Raw genomic sequence first — 17,523 nt, 5'->3', positions numbered from 1 at the left:
AGATAAAAGCTGCTTGGAAAACTTTGGCTCCTAAATAAGTATCAGTAGGGAACAGCAGAAGGCACTGCCGATCAGAGCTTAGAGCTCAGAATGGAGCAACCCTATGATGCATCTCAGAGCTCCAGGACAGGCAATGGCAGTGAGCAGAGCTAGCTACGTTCATGAGTCTCATACTTGCACAAGTGCATAAAACATGAGGATGTGCTTGAAAAGGTAGGAAGGTTTTCAATTTAATTCCCTGGTTTTCATATAAAGCAGTTTATGTAAGATGAAGTAACACACTCTATGTATGAGTAGCCACCCTGGCTAGGTGACCCCAGACCACTTCCTCTTGCCTCTTGAACTGTTGCTTGGCTTTCCCCATCTCACTCCTGTCCAGGAATCTGCCTAATCTTGCTCTCCAATTACCAGCTGTGTAATGTGGTGTCAATGCGGGCAAAAAGAAAACTGGAAAAGGGAGGCTGGGGTTGAAGATAGGATACACAGGCTAACGGCAGACAAGGGAACAGTCTTTGCACCACTGACAAATCAGGATACTCAACCAAGTAACATGTCTTTCAGCAAGGTGAGAGGATCCAGAAAGGGTACATGAAGGGAGTAAGAACAAAAAAGAAAAGGGAAAAACAAACAAGTGATTTAAAGGGAGAATAGATAAGAGAAAAAGAAGAGAAGCAAGAAGACAGAGGTTAGCCCCTTCCCAAAGCTTCCTACTTCCTTCTTACTACTTTCAGAACTCCTAGGGTCTGTCCTTCCAGCCACCCCTCCTCCAGAAGTGCTATCAGGTTGGGACTGGGATGAATCTCCACACCTCCCTCCCCAGAGTGCTTGACCCTGAAGAACACAGGCACACAAGTGTCTGGATCAGCGTGCAGGTCCACAAAAGGAGGGCTGCACTGCTGCTACTCTAAGACGAAACCTTCACTTCATTTTCCCGATGAAGTTATTATTCAATGGGAAGTACTTAGGTCCTCAGTACTGCTAATCCTATAATGTAGGGCTGTAGAACTAAAATAAAGGGCTAGAAAAAAAAGTATTATTTCATAAATGCTGTAACAGTTCAACACTATAACTTCTTGAAATTAAAATAAACATAAGTCTATCCCTATTTTATTTTATTTCACATGATTTTTTTGAGACAACGTCTTAGTATATGTTCCAAACTGACCTTGAACTACAATGTAGCACAGGTGGGCTTTGAACTCATTGCAATCCTGCCTCAGCCTCCCAAGTGCTGGCATTACAGGTGTGCACCACCACAGCTGGCCAAGTACTGAATATAGGAAGTTTAAAAGACTGATACATTCATACACACACACACCCATCTTTAAAGGTTGAAATGGACTGGTTAAGAAAAGTTTGAAAGGTTGACTATGCCTATATCAAGGAGATCTTGGGTAAATACAGGAAAAAGGAATCAGAATGTTATTCTAGAAAAAATGTAGGCTTCACCAAGCAGTTAGTATGTAAAGAAGAGGGATAGGTAGGTATTAGATATGATAACAGCAGTTAGCAATGCAACACAATGTTTTGGGTGAAAAGTAATTATGGGTTGTGGAGCAAGGCAGGGAGGGAATAAAGGATGGAGAAGGGAATGAGAGAAGGAAGGAAGGAAAAAAGACAGGAAGGAAGGAAAAGAGTGAAAGAGAGGAAGGAAAGAAGAGCAGGAGGGTTAAAATCCCCTAAAGTGGAGTGATCCATGTTTAAATGAGATTTAGTAACTGCCAAAGGAAGTAAAAGCCACTGTTCAGAATGCTGGTAGGTGATATTTTACCTGTGCATCTGAGAGTGGCATCAGTTCAGCTAACTGCAAACAAGAATGGAAGGAGAAAAGCATGTCTTCACACAAGCTAGTAATTATAACTTTGTGTTTCAGTTGCCTCTTTAGAACTGACTGGTGCTTAAGGCTCTGCCTAAATGAAGAAGAAAAAAAAAATACAATCACCAAAAGTAACACATCAAGTAACTTAGGCCATAAAAATATCTATTTACACAGTATTTAACCCGCCATGCATCTTAATGTATATGCTAGACATCATATAATCCAATGTACTAACTTTACCTCTGAAGCAGTTATGTTTAAGTTGCTCTTTTTCCTCTGGGTAAAACATTAAATAAATTCTTACTATGTGCCAGGCACTCTGCAAGGACCTGGGGATAAAAATGAATCAAACAGATATAATCTGTGCCCCTTTGTATGGAACTTGTTAGTCCAGCATGTGACAAAGTATTAAATAATTGTAAGAATGATTATAGTTGTGATAAATACTATGACAGAAAAGTGTAAACTGCTGTGAAAAACTGTGACAGGCTCTGGGCCAGAATTTGGAAGCCTGAGGAACTAAGAACAGAGAGAGCAGAACAACATGGGCTGGTGAGAACAGCAGGTTCCAGGGAGGATTAGGCTGTTGCTCTTGGTACAATGGGATAGATTTAAAGCAGAAAAGGGACATCAACTGATTTACTTTTTAAAAGAGCTATCTAATTGTTGGGTAAAAAATGGAGGAGAAGGAAGAAGAATGGCAAATGCACAAGGATGATGATGAGGATGAAAGCAATTTTTGAGAACTCAGTGTGTGGCACAGTTCCAAGCATTTCAGTGACGAATTCAGTACTCACTACAACACTATCAAGAAAGTGCTATGCTTATTACTTACATTGTCAGATGAGCAAACTAAGGTTCAGAGAAATTAGCCAAGCTGCCCAAGGCTCAAAGGATTCAAAGATTTCAGGAGGGACTCAGTACATGCAATATGGCTCCCAGAGGGAATGCTAACTGCCAGACTACACTTGATGGCAACCTAACGTCCTGGTGGTATGAGCAAATCACTTAAGACCTGAAAATATTATACTGACCTTTCTGATTATATGTAAAGGTGTAGTTTCTTAATCATTTTTACATTTCAACCATGTCTTCTCCCACCCCTAAGAATCTGATGAGTGCTATGGGTACTCTTCCTAGTAACATCTCAAAAACACTCCGATTTCAGAAAGTCAAATTAATTTCTAAATGAATTTAAGTTTGAAAAACTCAGTATATATAATGAAAGGATCACAATCAGTTTAATTATAGTTACTAAGTTATTCAGCTTAGGGATAAGATACTTTATGGTTAAATAATAGCAGCAGCAGGCAAGTGGTTAAAGTCTAGTCTAGTCTGATTCATGATCCAAGGAAGTCCAAATTTTTTTGTGAGTTACATGTGAAAGATCTGGATTATCAGACAGCAATGTCAGTGGACATTTATACACCGCAAAAAAAAAATCCAAATACATCCTAAGAAAATATAAAAACTAGGGTTTGGGTTACAGAAAATATATTCTAAAAAAGTAAAAGCTAACAAACTTACTTAATTATAAACTTCCAAGTATTGGCATGAAATGCTTGGTCCATACTGGAAATAACAGAGCAGACATCCAATAATGAATGAATAACTACAAAGAAAAACAATAGAATTCTTAGAATATTCAAATGTCATATGGGATGAGTTTCTCTTATTTTTAAAAGTATAACTGAATAGTCAACATCTGAATTAAAATCGGTAATACAGTTTCAAAATAATTATTAAAAATAAATGTCACACCTTTAAGGTTCTTATAAATTGTGGAAAGCAAATTTACACTTATCTTATAACAAATAAAACTAAAAATGTTTAATAGAGAAGTTGTGCCCTATTATAATCAAAATATCTTACATTACAATTCTTATCCAAAGTGACAAACTGCTAGAGAAGAAACCTAACAAAGAAAATTTAAAGCTAACTTACACAGTATTATACAAGGCTTTTCACTGCACGTGGTAGAGAATTTGTACAAATGGCCACAATAATTGCCTTTCCTGTATCCATACTCTTTCACACTGACTGAGCATCATCCCATGACTTTATTTGGCAAAGAGAACAATAAAAGTGAGGCAAGTGGGAATCTGAAAAGTACTTGCATACTGGAACTTGCTGCTTTAGGAAACCCTGAGACCACAAGAAGGTGACTGAACTCAAGTTAGTCTGTGCGATGATGTGTCACATGAGATTTTCTCAGTGCTTCAGCCTCTGCTGACAGCCAGATGTGAGTAAAGTCATTGGCTGCAGACATATGAGTGAGCCAGATGCACTACGTGGGCACAGCTGATCCCAGCTTAAACTGCAGGCTCAGAATTGTGAAAAAGTAAAATGGTGGTTGTTTTAAACTAACAAGAGTTTTGGGGTGGTTTTTTGCAAAGCAAAAGGTACCTGGCACAGTGTACAAAACCTAGCTATTCTCTTTATATACCAAAGTTATGAATTCAATCTTTGCCCTTATATTATCTGGGTCATAATCCATGAGTGAGTGATGAAATCAGTAAAGGTGGTTACAATCAGCAACTCCTTAAAAACTAAGTATAGTATAGCTGGGCAGTGACACCGTTCTATAATCCCACTGTCAAGAGGCGGATGCAGGAAGATCATGAATTCAAAGCTAGTCTGGGATACACAGTGAGACCCTACCTCAAAAACTAAAAGGGGATTAAAAGAAAAAAGTATTGAGTGCATCAAATGTAAAGAATCTTACTTCACTATAACAAATAATACGTATGTGGTGTGCAGGTACACATTCACAAACATATACATATAGTTGTATATGTGCTAGGAAGGAATGTAAACTGCATTTCTTCCTTTTGGCTATGGTGAAAAAAATCAAAAGCTACTATTTCTGAATACAGACGACTTTAAAGAGTATAAATTACTTAATATAAGCTTTAACTAAATATTCAAATCTATGTTAAGGCGCCAAAAGTAAATTTTATAAATTTCAAAATTTGAAAGACTAAAAATTTATTCAGTAAGAACTATTTTTATGCTTAATGTGTAAGATATCAACAGAAACAATCTTAGGTTTCATAATTTAACTGCTACATGAATTATCATTTTACATTATATACTAAGTTTTCTTCACTTACCTAGCACCATATTCAAAACATCATCATTCTCATCTACTAAAGGGTCCATGCAAACCATGTCCAGCAGCTCCATCAGCTGCTTCTGAAGAGAATAGGCTTCCTTGAAGAGAGCCTGGAGAAGGTCTGAAACTAGGTGTAAATGTCCAGAATATACCGATTCGCTATTCTGATCACCAAAATATGAAAATGAGAGCAAGGGCAAATCATAAAAAGATGAAGAACCAAATTTACTTTAATTCATGATAAATGTACTGCTTTTAGCTGACTCACATATTCATTAAATAAATATTTTGGTGAACATCCATTTTATACAATGTACTTCTAGAAATACACACATGTGTAAAATAACTCAACTTCCATGATCTTGCAACCATAGAACCAAAAGGGAAGCAACATTTGGCCAACTGCATGACATTTTAATACCCTATCACCAAAAAGAAGTATTAACTAATGGTTTGCATTTGTTTGACAAACAGTACTGCCTGGGCCCGACAAATTCTAGGACAGTCTTTCTGCCTTAAAGTGGATTCAGGAATGTACAAATGAGCTAAGGGTGAGCTCCTCTGTGTAAAGAGAAGTTCAGGCACCAAATCATTAAGGTGACCAATCACCAGTCCACCAATTCTATATGACACAACAATTTCAAGATCTCTATGACTCAACATAAATCCTATCATTTCTTTCTTATAGAATAATAATAAAAAAAACCCAAAATGCCTTCCTATGACTTCTATATAACCATTTTTTTTTCATGGATTATTCCAATCAAAATAAATGATAATTTAAAGCTGTAACATTCAAAATGTAAAGCAGAATCTGTGGCACAGCTCTATCAAGAAGACACCAGTCTAAAGTGCAACACTAGACAAGTGTTCTCCAGTGGAACACTTCTCCAGTTCCCACAGTGGAATAAATACAGGACAGTTACATATAAAATTTCACTAAAGATCTGGGATGAAGCACATAACCCTCTGAAACAAACCGCCCAATGAGTACAGACAGGCTGTACACAATTTCTATTCACATTTTACTGCAATGGAAAAGTCCCCCAGGTGACTGCCTACTCACTTCATGCACCTGGCCTTGACTTCTGTCTTCAGTCTGATCCAGATCCAGAAAGGCCCCATGCTTAAAAAACACAATCCCAACCCCCAAAGACCTCAGCACAGACTGACCTGAAAGTGTCTGTGTGCAACCTTCCTACAGAACCTCCAAGGCAATCAGGAGCCCACACACTGAGTACAGCATCACTTCTTTAGACAACTGTTTTAACTGTCAAACTGCTCTCATATCTGATCGGCTATGTGCATTTCATAAACCAAAGTACTGTATTCATATCTTTATTGCAAAATGTTAAGTAAACCATCCAAGTGAAGAAAAAAAAAGAAAAATTCAAAGAGTTTATGCCAAAAAGCCAATGAGTCCTCCACAGCCTAACCCATTCGTTTCTGAGCTGCAGGGCCATGTAGAGGGTGACAAGTAGATGGTCCCTCCCAGCGTCAGTGCCATGGTTGTCCGGTAAAGCATCTGGTTGGGCAGGCCTCGTTTCAAGTGCACAGGCACACCATTGGGCTTCTGGAAAAAATTCTGCCGCTCTGGAACTCTGTTCTTCCCAGCATAACTGTATGCAGGGTAACTGGAGGTCAGTTTAGTAGGTGTGGCAAATGATAGGTGGTGTTCCACCATCCGAAGCCCGTGCTCCAATCAACTTGTATATGAAGCCACTAAACTTGTAATATACAATTCCTGGATTCTGGCTTCCTGCAGCTGCTGCCTGCATGATCAACCCATGTAACTATTTATTTTGAAGTAACTGTTGCATACGTGCTTTTTGTACCACAGAAAAGACCATCCCAATAACGCTAACTAAAATGTAAACTCTTATGTACACACTATTGTACTCAGCCCCCTTGCCCATTGATTCTAGGCTAATTTAAAGTGCTCCTAGACCTGTTACTCACCTTGCAATGTACAAATGTGCTTTTGATTACATGAAGGACTGAAGAGGGGAGACTATGAATATTTTCTAGAATGATGGATTCTTGTGTGGCACAGATATGCTGAACACATCCTGTAAGAGCTCCTAAGACCTGCACCATTGTCTGCAAATAAGTAAAGACATTTCATTCAAGATACATATATTTATGCAAAACAAAAAAGGTATCAGACAGTATGCTGGGTGCTAGGGATATAGCAATGAACAAAACACACTGTTCCTTTTTTCACAGAACTTGTGTATCAAAGAACTACCTATACAGTGTTGGAACACCTAGTAAGCTACTGGGAATCCTAATTCACACCTCAAAGCACATGCTAGGTATTCCACACATATGCCTTGAAATTAGAAGGAGGCATGCTATCTTGACTTATTTTTTAAGAATGCAGATATTTAACCAGCATAAAATTGTATTTAAAAATTCGATTCATCTTTCTGTATTCATATCTGTAAGTCCACAAACTTACTTCCAGCATTAGGCTATTATATGAGGAATACCTGGCTAATCAATATCAGCACAAAAATTCTCACTTTCCACCCATTTGACTCACATTTGACTCACCTGTAAAATATTTCTTAGAGTGGTCTGGATTTCTACATTTTGGCTTGACAGTTCTCTGGCTTGAGTGGTTAATTCATACATCATCTCATCAAATAATTTTATAGTCTGTGAAAACAAATTGGGTTATAAATAAATCAGAAAAATGGAAATCATTAGAAAAGGACCTTTTTTTTGTGGTACTGGGTATTTAACACAGGGCCTCTGCACTAATTTACATCTCCAGCCCTCTTGAGGCAGGGTCTAAGTCACTAAGTTGCCCAGGCTGGGCTGAAACTTGAGATCCTTCTGCCTCAGACTTCTAGAGTGCTGGGATTATAGGTATGCAACACCATGCACAGCTAAGGACATTTTTAAAGAAAAAAAGCTATAATACAATGACTTCATTTTGCATTAGTAACATCCATTAAGTATTGTCTAACTTACCAATTGTATCTAGTTAAGTAAAAATTATACATAACGCAATCTCCAAAAAAAAGCCTCAGAAATTGATTTAACTTCCATTTCTAAGGTTTGAATAAATATTTTAAAAATTACTCAAAGTTCATTTTGGAATGCAACAAATATAAGTTCTACTCTATGCAATAAATGATGATTCCCAGGAGTGGTGGTACACACCTGCAATCCCAGCAGTCAGAAGGCTGGAGCAGGAGGACTGACCTGAGCTCAAGATCAGCTGGAACTATATAGTGAGATTCTGTCTCAAAAAGCCAAAACAAAAAAACAAAAAAGTGACTACCCTGACCAACCAATATTCATATAGGTGTCTACAAAGGTATATTCTGGTAGTGGTAATGAATCTGTACTGAATCACCCATTCATTATTGACTTACACTCTAACTTTTCACCTTTGTGACCAATTCAAAATTCCCTCGCTGGATTAGGGGTACAGAATGTGAAACTACAATCAAGCTTGTTTGTTTATAAAAATTTAACCACACTAGTATCTTAATAGACAGGTCTTTCTAAATAATTTAAATGGCCCGAACACTAAAAGAATAACAATGCAGACAACACAATGTAGTTAAAGAGGATACTGTTTTCCATAGGCCAGTTAACACTCACATCCTTGTCTTCACCTACGTGACTTTTTTTGGCGGTAAAGAACAAATTCTAAGAATCTTTTCAGATAGAGTAATCAGGTAAAGTAAAAGGAATTCTGATCGTTATTTACTTAACAGCTACACTTAGAAATCCATTCCAATAAATTATCATAAATAAACATTTCATTTTGGCAGAAAGTACCTTTAGTTTCTTTTACTTTTAAAAAAAAGGATGGCATTACTTTTCAAAGAAACAGTATAATATATATGTAAAAATTAACAATGCAGTTTGTGAATTTAATGTTTTCTTTTAGTTACTTGATTTTCGGAACACTTTAGCTATTTCTAAGACCTCTTTAATAAATTTTTTGGTTCCATTTTTCTAAACAATGAAATTCACCAATTATTCATAAACACTACAGTGACGATAAAGGGACTTTAGGTAACTTCTACAATCCATCCCAAATTTTCATTGACTTTACAAGAGTATTTAAAATTAACTACAAATAATTTAAATTCAATTAGTAAAGGATCCATCAATTAGTAAAACCCAAAAACAGAAGTTTTCAATCACCTAATAATTATACCAACGCCACATATGCACGTGAGATCTATTATTTACTACTTACTTGTACTTTAGGTATGTTTGCTAAATTAGAATACAGAGCCACAAGTAAGACTAAATAATATAAAACTGAGACTAGATTTTAAGAACCTTTATAACATGTAGATTAAGATAGCAGTACTATACCTTTGGTAACATTTGTGAAAAGAAAGTCTGTTCCAATGTCAGGTGATTCATATGAGGTAAAAACATATCTATCATAATTTTCAAAATTTCTATAAAGCAAAATAACATTTTGGAAAATTATTATATGTCAATTAGCAAGTTTTTTTTAACCAAACATATGAGTATGTAAGTATAGTCATTCTGAAGCTTTGTATAGTTTCAAAATGCTAAATTCTATATAGAGAAACTAAGTAGTAGTATCTAATGGCAAAAAAAAGGAAGAAAAATGTCTATAAATCAAGCAACTGAATGCTAGTTAAAATGATATGGGTGTATCTGTCGAACAGCACCTGCCGTCATTAAAATATTTAAAAGCATTAAAAAAAGTTCACAATAGTTTAAGCTTAAAAAGATTCCAAAATAGTATAATCTCAATTTAACATAAACATGTATGCACACAGGAGAGGCCAATAAGAACGTACAGAAATGAGACCATTCTCACCATCTTAACTATTTCTGATTTTCTGCATGTTTCAAGGTTCTACAATAAATATGTGTAACTTTTATACTCAAGATAAAAAATAATTGTCACTTGACAAAATTAGACCCCAACAGGCAATTCAGATGCAAAATTATAAACAAATAATCTACAAACAAGTGAAATATAAATAAGCTAACTCAAAATGTGCATAACTGAGCCATCAACAGTCTTAACTTGCTCTTCTCTTAGAGAGTAAATCAAAGAAGACTGATAAAAGTCAAATGAAAATAAAGGCAACTTCCTCCAAATGACATTAAGTAGTGTACTTTGAAGAAGTTTGATCATTTCAATAACTAAAGGTTGCAGAGTCTATAACAACAAATGATTAAAGTTGAAGGGAATACAAAACGGTAAGGTCATATTCATTGATCTGCCTGGGACTTAGAACTTATGACATCAAAGTAAATGATATAATCAAAATAATTTTACTTACGAATATGCTCAATCCAACTCTCAGAATGTTGATACATAGAGTAAAATAATTAAGGAAGATACTGGTATCATTGTAACAGAATATTCATTCCTGATAAAAAATTCAAAAAGGACCCTTCTTAAAATTTAGCAAAGATCCCTGAGACTAAAATTAGACTCAAATTACTGGCTTACTTTTATTTAAAAATTTAATGTTAGGTTAACAACAGAATTACTCAGGGATAAACTTAACCTTTCGAACCATGGGCAGTCTAAAATATTTTTGACAGATGAATAACAATGCTGTACTAATCCATGAACTCCTGATCTCTACTACTGGATGGAAATTTCTATCTCTTCATCATTTCTACTTTATTTGTACCTGTCTTAAGTATTTTCATATAACAGTACTTGTATACTAACCTTACCAGAAATTACCCTACATTCAAAGCAAAAGGTGAACATCATTAAGAACTGCTAGAAATATTTACTGTAAAAATATCATAGAGATCATTAAAGAATATGTTAACAAGAAATACAAATCCATAAAACTTATCACTCAATACAAGGATTGATTCCACCTCTGAAATCTTGCTTTGTGTATATTTTTCACAACAGCAATCATAATGAGGTACAATCATGAACTCATGAGTCCAGTAGGATAGAATTTGCCTTATGGAAAAATTCCAGTAAGGTTTAAAAAGATTGTTGCTATTTCACAAGTAATCATACGTTATGATTACATACATAAGGACTAGACAATAATATGTAAAACACAAAATATGAAAATAATTGTATTAGGTTGACTAAGACTGTGGACTTTTCCTTCACTTATTGCAAACAGTTAAGATAAAATATTACCATATGCTGAAAATATATTACCTGACACTTTTGAGCATTTTTAAACCATGAAATATTTTTATTTCTTTACCAAACAGTTATCGAGTGCCAGGCACGGTCTTCGTGTTGAGGATGAAGGAATGAACAAAACCAAGTTCCTGCCTCTAACCTCACAGTTTGGTGAGGAAAAGTGCAGGGAGTAAAACAGATAATTTGCTAATGATAAAGTGCTTTCTAAACACAACAATAAGATAAAGGTGTAACAGACTGGGTCTGGGGAACTACCTAAGATTCAGAGCTCTAAAAAGGTTCCTCGGGCCGGGGATTTAATCCCTGGTACCAAAAAAAAAAAAAAAAAAAAAAGGCTCCTCAAGGAGGTAACATTTGAGCTAAGACCTGAATGATGAGATGTTCAAAACAAACTAGGCTGGGTACAAAGATTCTCAGGCAGGTAAGCCTGATGTTATCTGTGGAGACAGGGTGTTGGCTAGGTATGAGAGAGGGACAAGGCTCAGATTATGGGGAGCTTTGAAGATAAATCAAGATTTTATTCCTAATTCATTAAGTCATGAGGGTGAAGAGAGGGGTTTGATGTTTTTCACTCTAAACTTTTTTTGAAGGATGGATTATTAGAAGACATGAGCAGAAATAAGGAAACTTAACAATAATTCAGGTGGTAGGAGTTTAGAGTCAGTGTGGTAGCAATAGGGGTAGCAATAGATATGTAGATTGACTCAAGAGTTTGGAGTCAGAAACAATTTCCTATGAAAGATTTAGAACTCAATGTTTCAGTTTGTATTCTGTTTTTTTTTTAAAGTTTTGGGTTTGTAAAACCATTTACTTAGGTGAAGAAAACTCGAAGAACAAATTTGAGTTCTCTTGAACATGTTAAATCTGAGATACAAAGCATGATGGGAGTGCTAACTTTCAATTTAGAGAAGTCTCCATAAACCTGAGGGGAAGAAAAGGAACCATGTTCCTTATTTTTGTGCTCATAAAGTAAACACAATGCCTTGCACAGGCTGTGTACACAATAAGGGGTTTGAGTAGGACTTTGGTACCACATTTTGCTAATGCCTAGGTGAATGGCTTCTATATGATAATATTTAGTTATATTGGGCTATCACTGTGAAAAACTACACAGTGTCGAGGTTCTAACGACTTTTTTTTTCCTATCGAGTATAATTTTAAGTTGAAAGTGTCCTCAACGATGTAAAGGAAAAAGTACCTTGTTAGGACTCCAGGCACAGAGACAACCACAAGGGCATTAGAGCTACAGAGAACTGTCAGTGCTTGGCAACGGTGACATGAAACTCAAACGCTGGGCTGAGAATGTAGCTCAGTGGTAGAGCGCTAGCTCAGCATGCACCTGGCCCTGGGTTGGATTCCCAGCCACCACCACAAACAACAAAGGACAAAACCGGTGAAAGTACTTAGCACAGAACCTGGCACACAGAAAGTACTAAATAAATGTTGTTATAAAAAAACCTCAAAGCTGATGAAAGCCAACACCTGAAGCAATTCCTTCTAATGAGCAAGAGAGGAAGAATCTTTTCAACATTTTTTTAAAAAGATATGGCACCTTAGTAGAGCTCTGTCCTTTCATTCTTAGAACACCGAGGAAGGCGGGACTCCAATTCCCACCCGGTGCGCGGATGTTCTCTAAAAGCTCAGAGAATCCCTCTCGCGCTACAGCAGCCGCCTCCCCCATGGCCCCACTCCAAGGCGTCAGGAGCGCAGAGAAACCAAGGTAAAGAGACTGACTGGGGGAAAACGCCGCGGCCCGCCAAAGCCCCGCCAAAAGTCTGTGCGCCCCAAAGCCGAAGCCCCGGCCTCCCGGACGCTCACTCGCCACCATCTTCGCTCTCGCCAGGGATAGACAGGGACCGGCCGCCGCCACGCACGCGGCCCCGCTAAGCGACAAATAACCACCGAGGATATGAGGAGCCGGGGCAGAACAGACTGCAGCTCCCGGCGGCACAGCTCCTCCGGCCAGCTGCTCAACTCCTCCAGGGTGCCCGCGCGTTCCTCAGACATGCTGTCACCTGAAAAGCCAACTTCAAACCCTTCCCACCACAGCCGGAACGGGAAGCCCGAGCATCCCGGCAGGCCTCGCGAGACCTCGGTCAGGACTGAACTATAGAGAGGAAACCGGCGGGCTTCCGTTGCGGCCAAGAGGGAAACAGGGCCTCTCTGGCTCCCCGGAGGACTCGACTCACTGGTGTGCATTCTCAGGCGGCCGACTCCAGGGCTCTCCCCATCTCGTGCGTCCAGGGCCAGGGTCGCTCCAGAGTTTCTCTTGAGATCTGGCGCTTCGAGGAGGTGAGGACCAGAAGTCCCCAGGTTTGCAAGCGTCGGTCCCATGGAGCTTTGAGTTCTTCTAGGGTCAAATTTGACGGGACCCGTCCAGGAAGTGGCTACCAGCCCATTGTGAGAGGTGGAAACGGGGATATACACCCTTTTTGCACTGGGGGTGGAGGTGCGGATGTAGCATAATAAAGACCTGTCAGGACTTCTGTGCAGATGGAACAGGTGGTACAGAGCTCTGGCTGTATGAGAGGCTGAGGCTGGAGGGTCGCAAGTTTGAACCCAGCCTAGGCAGTTTAGCGACTTAATGAGACACTGTCTCAAAAATTTTAAAATTAATAATAAAGAGTTGGGGTGTGTGGCTTAATGAGAGGGCCCTGGGTTCAATCCATAGTACTGCAGAAAAACAAAACAGAAGAAAAACACATACACACAAAACCTGTTGTGCCCAGATTACGAAGTCCCAAAGACCACCAGGAGGCCGTTTCCGATGTAAGCACACGAGGGTCGTTTATTCAAGCTTAAGCAGGGACTCTCAATTGTCACCGACACATCGGATCGAGATTGAGAGCCCCGAGTTCCAAATTAGCAGGGTTTTTATTGAGATTACAGCAAGTTTCGGTCATTAGCAGCCATATGATTGGTTAACATTTAGCAAGTATGAAGTGTAGAATTTTGATTGGCTAGGCTCATTGGGGGTTGAAGGGGATTACGTATAGGTTTTTACAAGAAAAATGGGGACAAAGGTTAGTGGTCTACTGTCAAGTACTGATGGTCAGCAGACATCTTGACTAAAGGTCATGACCACCTTGTGTGGATAGTCAGCACATTAACAGATTGTCCTATAGATAGTGGGCCCGGGACACTTGTTTCTAGGGCGAACAGATGGCTGAGTAATGAGCTTAGGAATCTTGAGTTACAGATCATGTCTTTTGTCCCAGATTAAGCACATTTAATCATTAATTTGAAAGAACAAAGGAGACTGCTCCATTTTGGACAAAATGGAGTCATTCTGGTCTCACATTAGCAAAATGGAGTCACTTTTGGTCTCACAAACCCAGCTGGTTCCACTTCTTACAGTCCTCCTATAGAAGTGGGTAGTGCAGCGTCCCTATTTTGTGGTCAGCTCAACAAACTAATCTTTATTAATTACTCTCAGATGACCCCAGTCACATACCTTAGGGCTGCCAGTCAGGACCAGATGTTTGTAGTGAAGTCGGTTGGTTGAGTTTACACACTTCTGCCCATGTCTGAATGTTTATTTTGAAAGCAATATTCACTTACCAAAATACAATTTTGAATTCCCCTGTTTTGAGGCAGTAACAGAAATTATGGAGGTTCTGGGGATGCACATGCTCAGGCACAGCCAGGACAACTGAAAGACACCAAGTAGGCTGTCCTGTCCCAAAATCTTGGACATGGTTCTAGTAGTGGTAGCAGTAGCTGCTCTACTGTTTTGTTGTTGTTTGGTTTGTTTTTACAGTTTATTTTCTCCAGTTTTTGAACCCTTAAGATTTGTGCATGTTTTCCCAAATCTCTTCTCTCCCCCCACAGCTGTTTTAGAAAAGGCAGCTGTATGATAGGGTAAGTAAAGGGTAGGGCAGGTAAATTTTGGTGAAATGTGCTATTTTGGTTTAATTAGCATTTTATTTTTTTTCCAGAGTCAAATAAAAGAGATCAAAAACTTCTTTGGAAAGTCTTCAGAAACATCTCTAAATGTTTGTATTGGTCTATAAGCAGCTAAAGACAAATTGACCTCAGTGGGACTAATTGAATAATTGAGGCAGGTTTCTGTGCATCATCAGATTTTATCCAGAAGTTGAAGAATCTTCCTTTGAAATTAAGGACTGTGTGCATTTAATACAAAGATGACCTTTCAATTTAATTTCACTATAGAAGACCATGTAGAAGATGAATTAACACCCCCTGGAGATGGAGCTTTGACTCTGGATCCCTCAAAAGTATCGTCAGCCTCAGAAAGTCAAAAAGGAAAACAGAAGGAGAGGAACTGTTCTATAGAACAGTCTGACCTGTGTAAGGAGCTCTTGTGGGAGTGCAGGTCAATGGGAAATGTAGCTCCCTCTCAAGACCCTGACAGCTCACTTGGTGCAGCCAATAGTTCAAAGGACTTGGAGCCGCATGAAAAGCAGCCCTGCCTGGGAGTTGCCAAAGAGCATACTATGCCTAAAGATTTAAAGAAAGTGTTAGAAAATAAAGTCATAGAAGTGTTACCAGGTCTTCAGCATGTTAACCTGTCAGTAGTGAAAACCATCTGGTCGAAAGAAAACTTCCCTGGAGAAAACATAATTTCCAAAAGCTTATCTTCCCACTCTGATCTGATTACAGGTGTTTACGAAGGAGGCTTAAAAATTTGGGAATGTACCTTTGACCTCCTGGCTTACTTCACAAAGGCCAAAGTGCAATTTACTGGGAAAAAAGTGTTGGATCTTGGCTGTGGATCAGGGTTGCTGGGTATAACTGCATTCAAGGGAGGGGCCAAAGAAATTCATTTTCAAGACTATAACAGTTTGGTAATTGATGAAGTGACTTTGCCTAATGTCGTGGCTAACTCCTCTTTGGAAGACGAGGAAAATGATGTAAATGAACCTGATGTGAAAAGATGCAGAAAGACAAAAGTGGCACAGGAGCTATGTAAATGTCATTTCTTCTCTGGAGAGTGGTCTGAGTTTTGTAAGCTTATATTAAGCAGTGAAAAACTCTTTGTAAAATATGACCTCATTCTTACCTCAGAAACGATTTATAATCCGGATTATTATACTAGTTTGCACCAAACATTCCTTAGACTGTTGAGTAAAGATGGACGGGTGCTTTTGGCCACCAAAACGCATTATTTTGGTGTTGGTGGAGGTGTTCATCTTTTTCAGAAGTTTGTAGAAGAAAAGGACGTGTTTGAGACTAGAACACTCGAAATAATTGATGAAGGACTAAAGAGGTTCCTAATTGAAATGACTTTTAAGTACCCTAATTAATGCTTACTGAATGTCCTAAGTGAAATAAACAGAATGACCCAAAACTTTGATTTCTGTTTTTTTGCTATTTGTGTTTGTGTGAAATGATGGTATTTGTTTAGTTATTTTTCCACACAATAGGCCAACTGTCTTAGCATCCTTGTATTTGTGAGAGAAACAGTATTTTTGACCATTTGGTGAGATCTGAGTAACCATTTTGTAGAAAAGTTCTCTGTTCTCCATCTTTATTCCATTGACCTTTTTACCACCTTTGACATGACATAAAAATTTTTCCCAGGAAATCCTGCCATTTCTTATCTCAAGTTTGAATTTCTTCCCAGTCTTTTGTCAGCTCCTTGTTCACATGAAGTGCCTGGTCAGATTATTCATTGGTAGTGCATCACTAAATGGTTCTAAACATAAATATTACATCAGTGGTCTTAACTAAGAAGGTCTTGTTTTGCATTTATATCCATTTACGCTGTAATAAGGAGTAAGACGCTGAGCAATTGACTTCACAGTGAGATGAGGAAAAAAGGAATCTGACAATATAAAAGTGATACAATTTAAGTGTTTAAGATTAATGCCCTGTACTCAAGTGAGAGACCCTAGTCTTGGTAGGTGGAAAACAAATAGGAAAGGATTTTTTGAGGATACTTTGGTGTTGTAGATTAAGGATGGAGGAGAATGCATCTGGTAAATTTGTTTTTTAAAATTCAGTCACATACCGTGCTGTTCTGCCTGTAAACTTCCTATTTCTTAGGCCAATTCCCTAAGATCCACTCCCACTGTCCTGCCGATGGCTTTCTGTCTGGGATTTGGAGACTGCTGGCTAGGGAATATCACTGGGCTGACCAAGAGCTGTTACTTCTGCTGTGTCACATGCCACGGCCAATGGCACACATGCTGTAATGTACGTGGGGTAGACACATGTAAGCTGCTCAAGTAGAGAATGAACTTTTCAAGAGAAGCAAGCATGTCTTTGCTTTTCGGTACCTTCCACAATGTCTAATTCAGGTGCTTAATAGCCATTTGAAAAGAGATATACCAAGGAAACTCTGACATCATGAATGTTATCCTTTGTCTCCACTTCAGCCAGAATCTAAACTTATAAAACATTTATGGTGACATTGTGCTTGTTGATATCAGGGCTTTTCTCCCAGGAAAAGCACACATTCAAAATTGCCCCCATAAC

At 38.3% G+C, this 17,523-nt stretch overlaps 2 protein-coding genes across 22 annotated transcripts in view; one reads left to right on the top strand and one right to left on the bottom strand.

The window, feature by feature from the left end:
• The window catches only part of Firrm (FIGNL1 interacting regulator of recombination and mitosis), a 61,629-nt gene extending 48,453 nt beyond the window's left edge, over positions 1 to 13,176 (bottom strand). For 3 of the 20 annotated variants that reach the window (XR_015449533.1, XM_087206908.1, XM_087206909.1), the window contains exons 1-8: positions 12,995 to 13,170; positions 10,235 to 10,275; positions 9,282 to 9,370; positions 7,491 to 7,595; positions 6,894 to 7,034; positions 4,933 to 5,098; positions 3,347 to 3,431; positions 1,772 to 1,910 (exon numbers count right to left, since the gene is read on the bottom strand). Coding sequence is in view for 17 of the 20 variants with exons in the window: in XM_087206908.1 (XP_087063034.1) it covers positions 1,772 to 1,910; positions 3,347 to 3,431; positions 4,933 to 5,098; positions 6,894 to 7,034; positions 7,491 to 7,595; positions 9,282 to 9,370; positions 10,235 to 10,275; positions 12,995 to 13,089 (861 nt within the window). In the remaining 3 variants the exon portion in view is untranslated. The other 17 variants (XM_087206911.1, XM_087206910.1, XM_004865240.4 and 14 more) reach the window with 15 other exon arrangements.
• Positions 13,177 to 13,180: 4 nt separating this feature from the next.
• Positions 13,181 to 16,393, top strand: Mettl18 (methyltransferase 18, RPL3 N3(tau)-histidine). Of its 2 annotated transcripts, none has more exons than XM_004865233.4 (2): positions 13,181 to 13,374; positions 15,021 to 16,393. In XM_004865233.4, exon 2 carries the CDS (start codon positions 15,228 to 15,230, stop codon positions 16,347 to 16,349), a length of 1,122 nt encoding a protein of 373 aa, XP_004865290.1. In that variant the 5' UTR covers positions 13,181 to 13,374; positions 15,021 to 15,227; the 3' UTR covers positions 16,350 to 16,393. The 2 variants fall into 2 exon arrangements, with proteins under 2 accessions (XP_004865290.1, XP_021100357.1); XM_021244698.2 differs by having other exon boundaries at positions 13,225 to 13,395.
• Positions 16,394 to 17,523: the final 1,130 nt, after the last annotated feature.

The sequence above is a fragment of the Heterocephalus glaber genome, unplaced genomic scaffold, assembly GCF_053883595.1.
Source record: "Heterocephalus glaber isolate CG9 unplaced genomic scaffold, H.glaber_assembly_v1.0 deba00000738, whole genome shotgun sequence".
NCBI lineage: Eukaryota > Metazoa > Chordata > Mammalia > Rodentia > Bathyergidae > Heterocephalus > Heterocephalus glaber.
This window is presented reverse-complemented; position numbering and strand designations above follow the sequence as displayed.

Coding starts and splice junctions, on each gene's coding strand:
- Mettl18 (XM_004865233.4), top strand. CDS start 15,228: ATGACCTTTCAATTTAATTTCACTATAGAAGACCATGTAGAAGATGAA.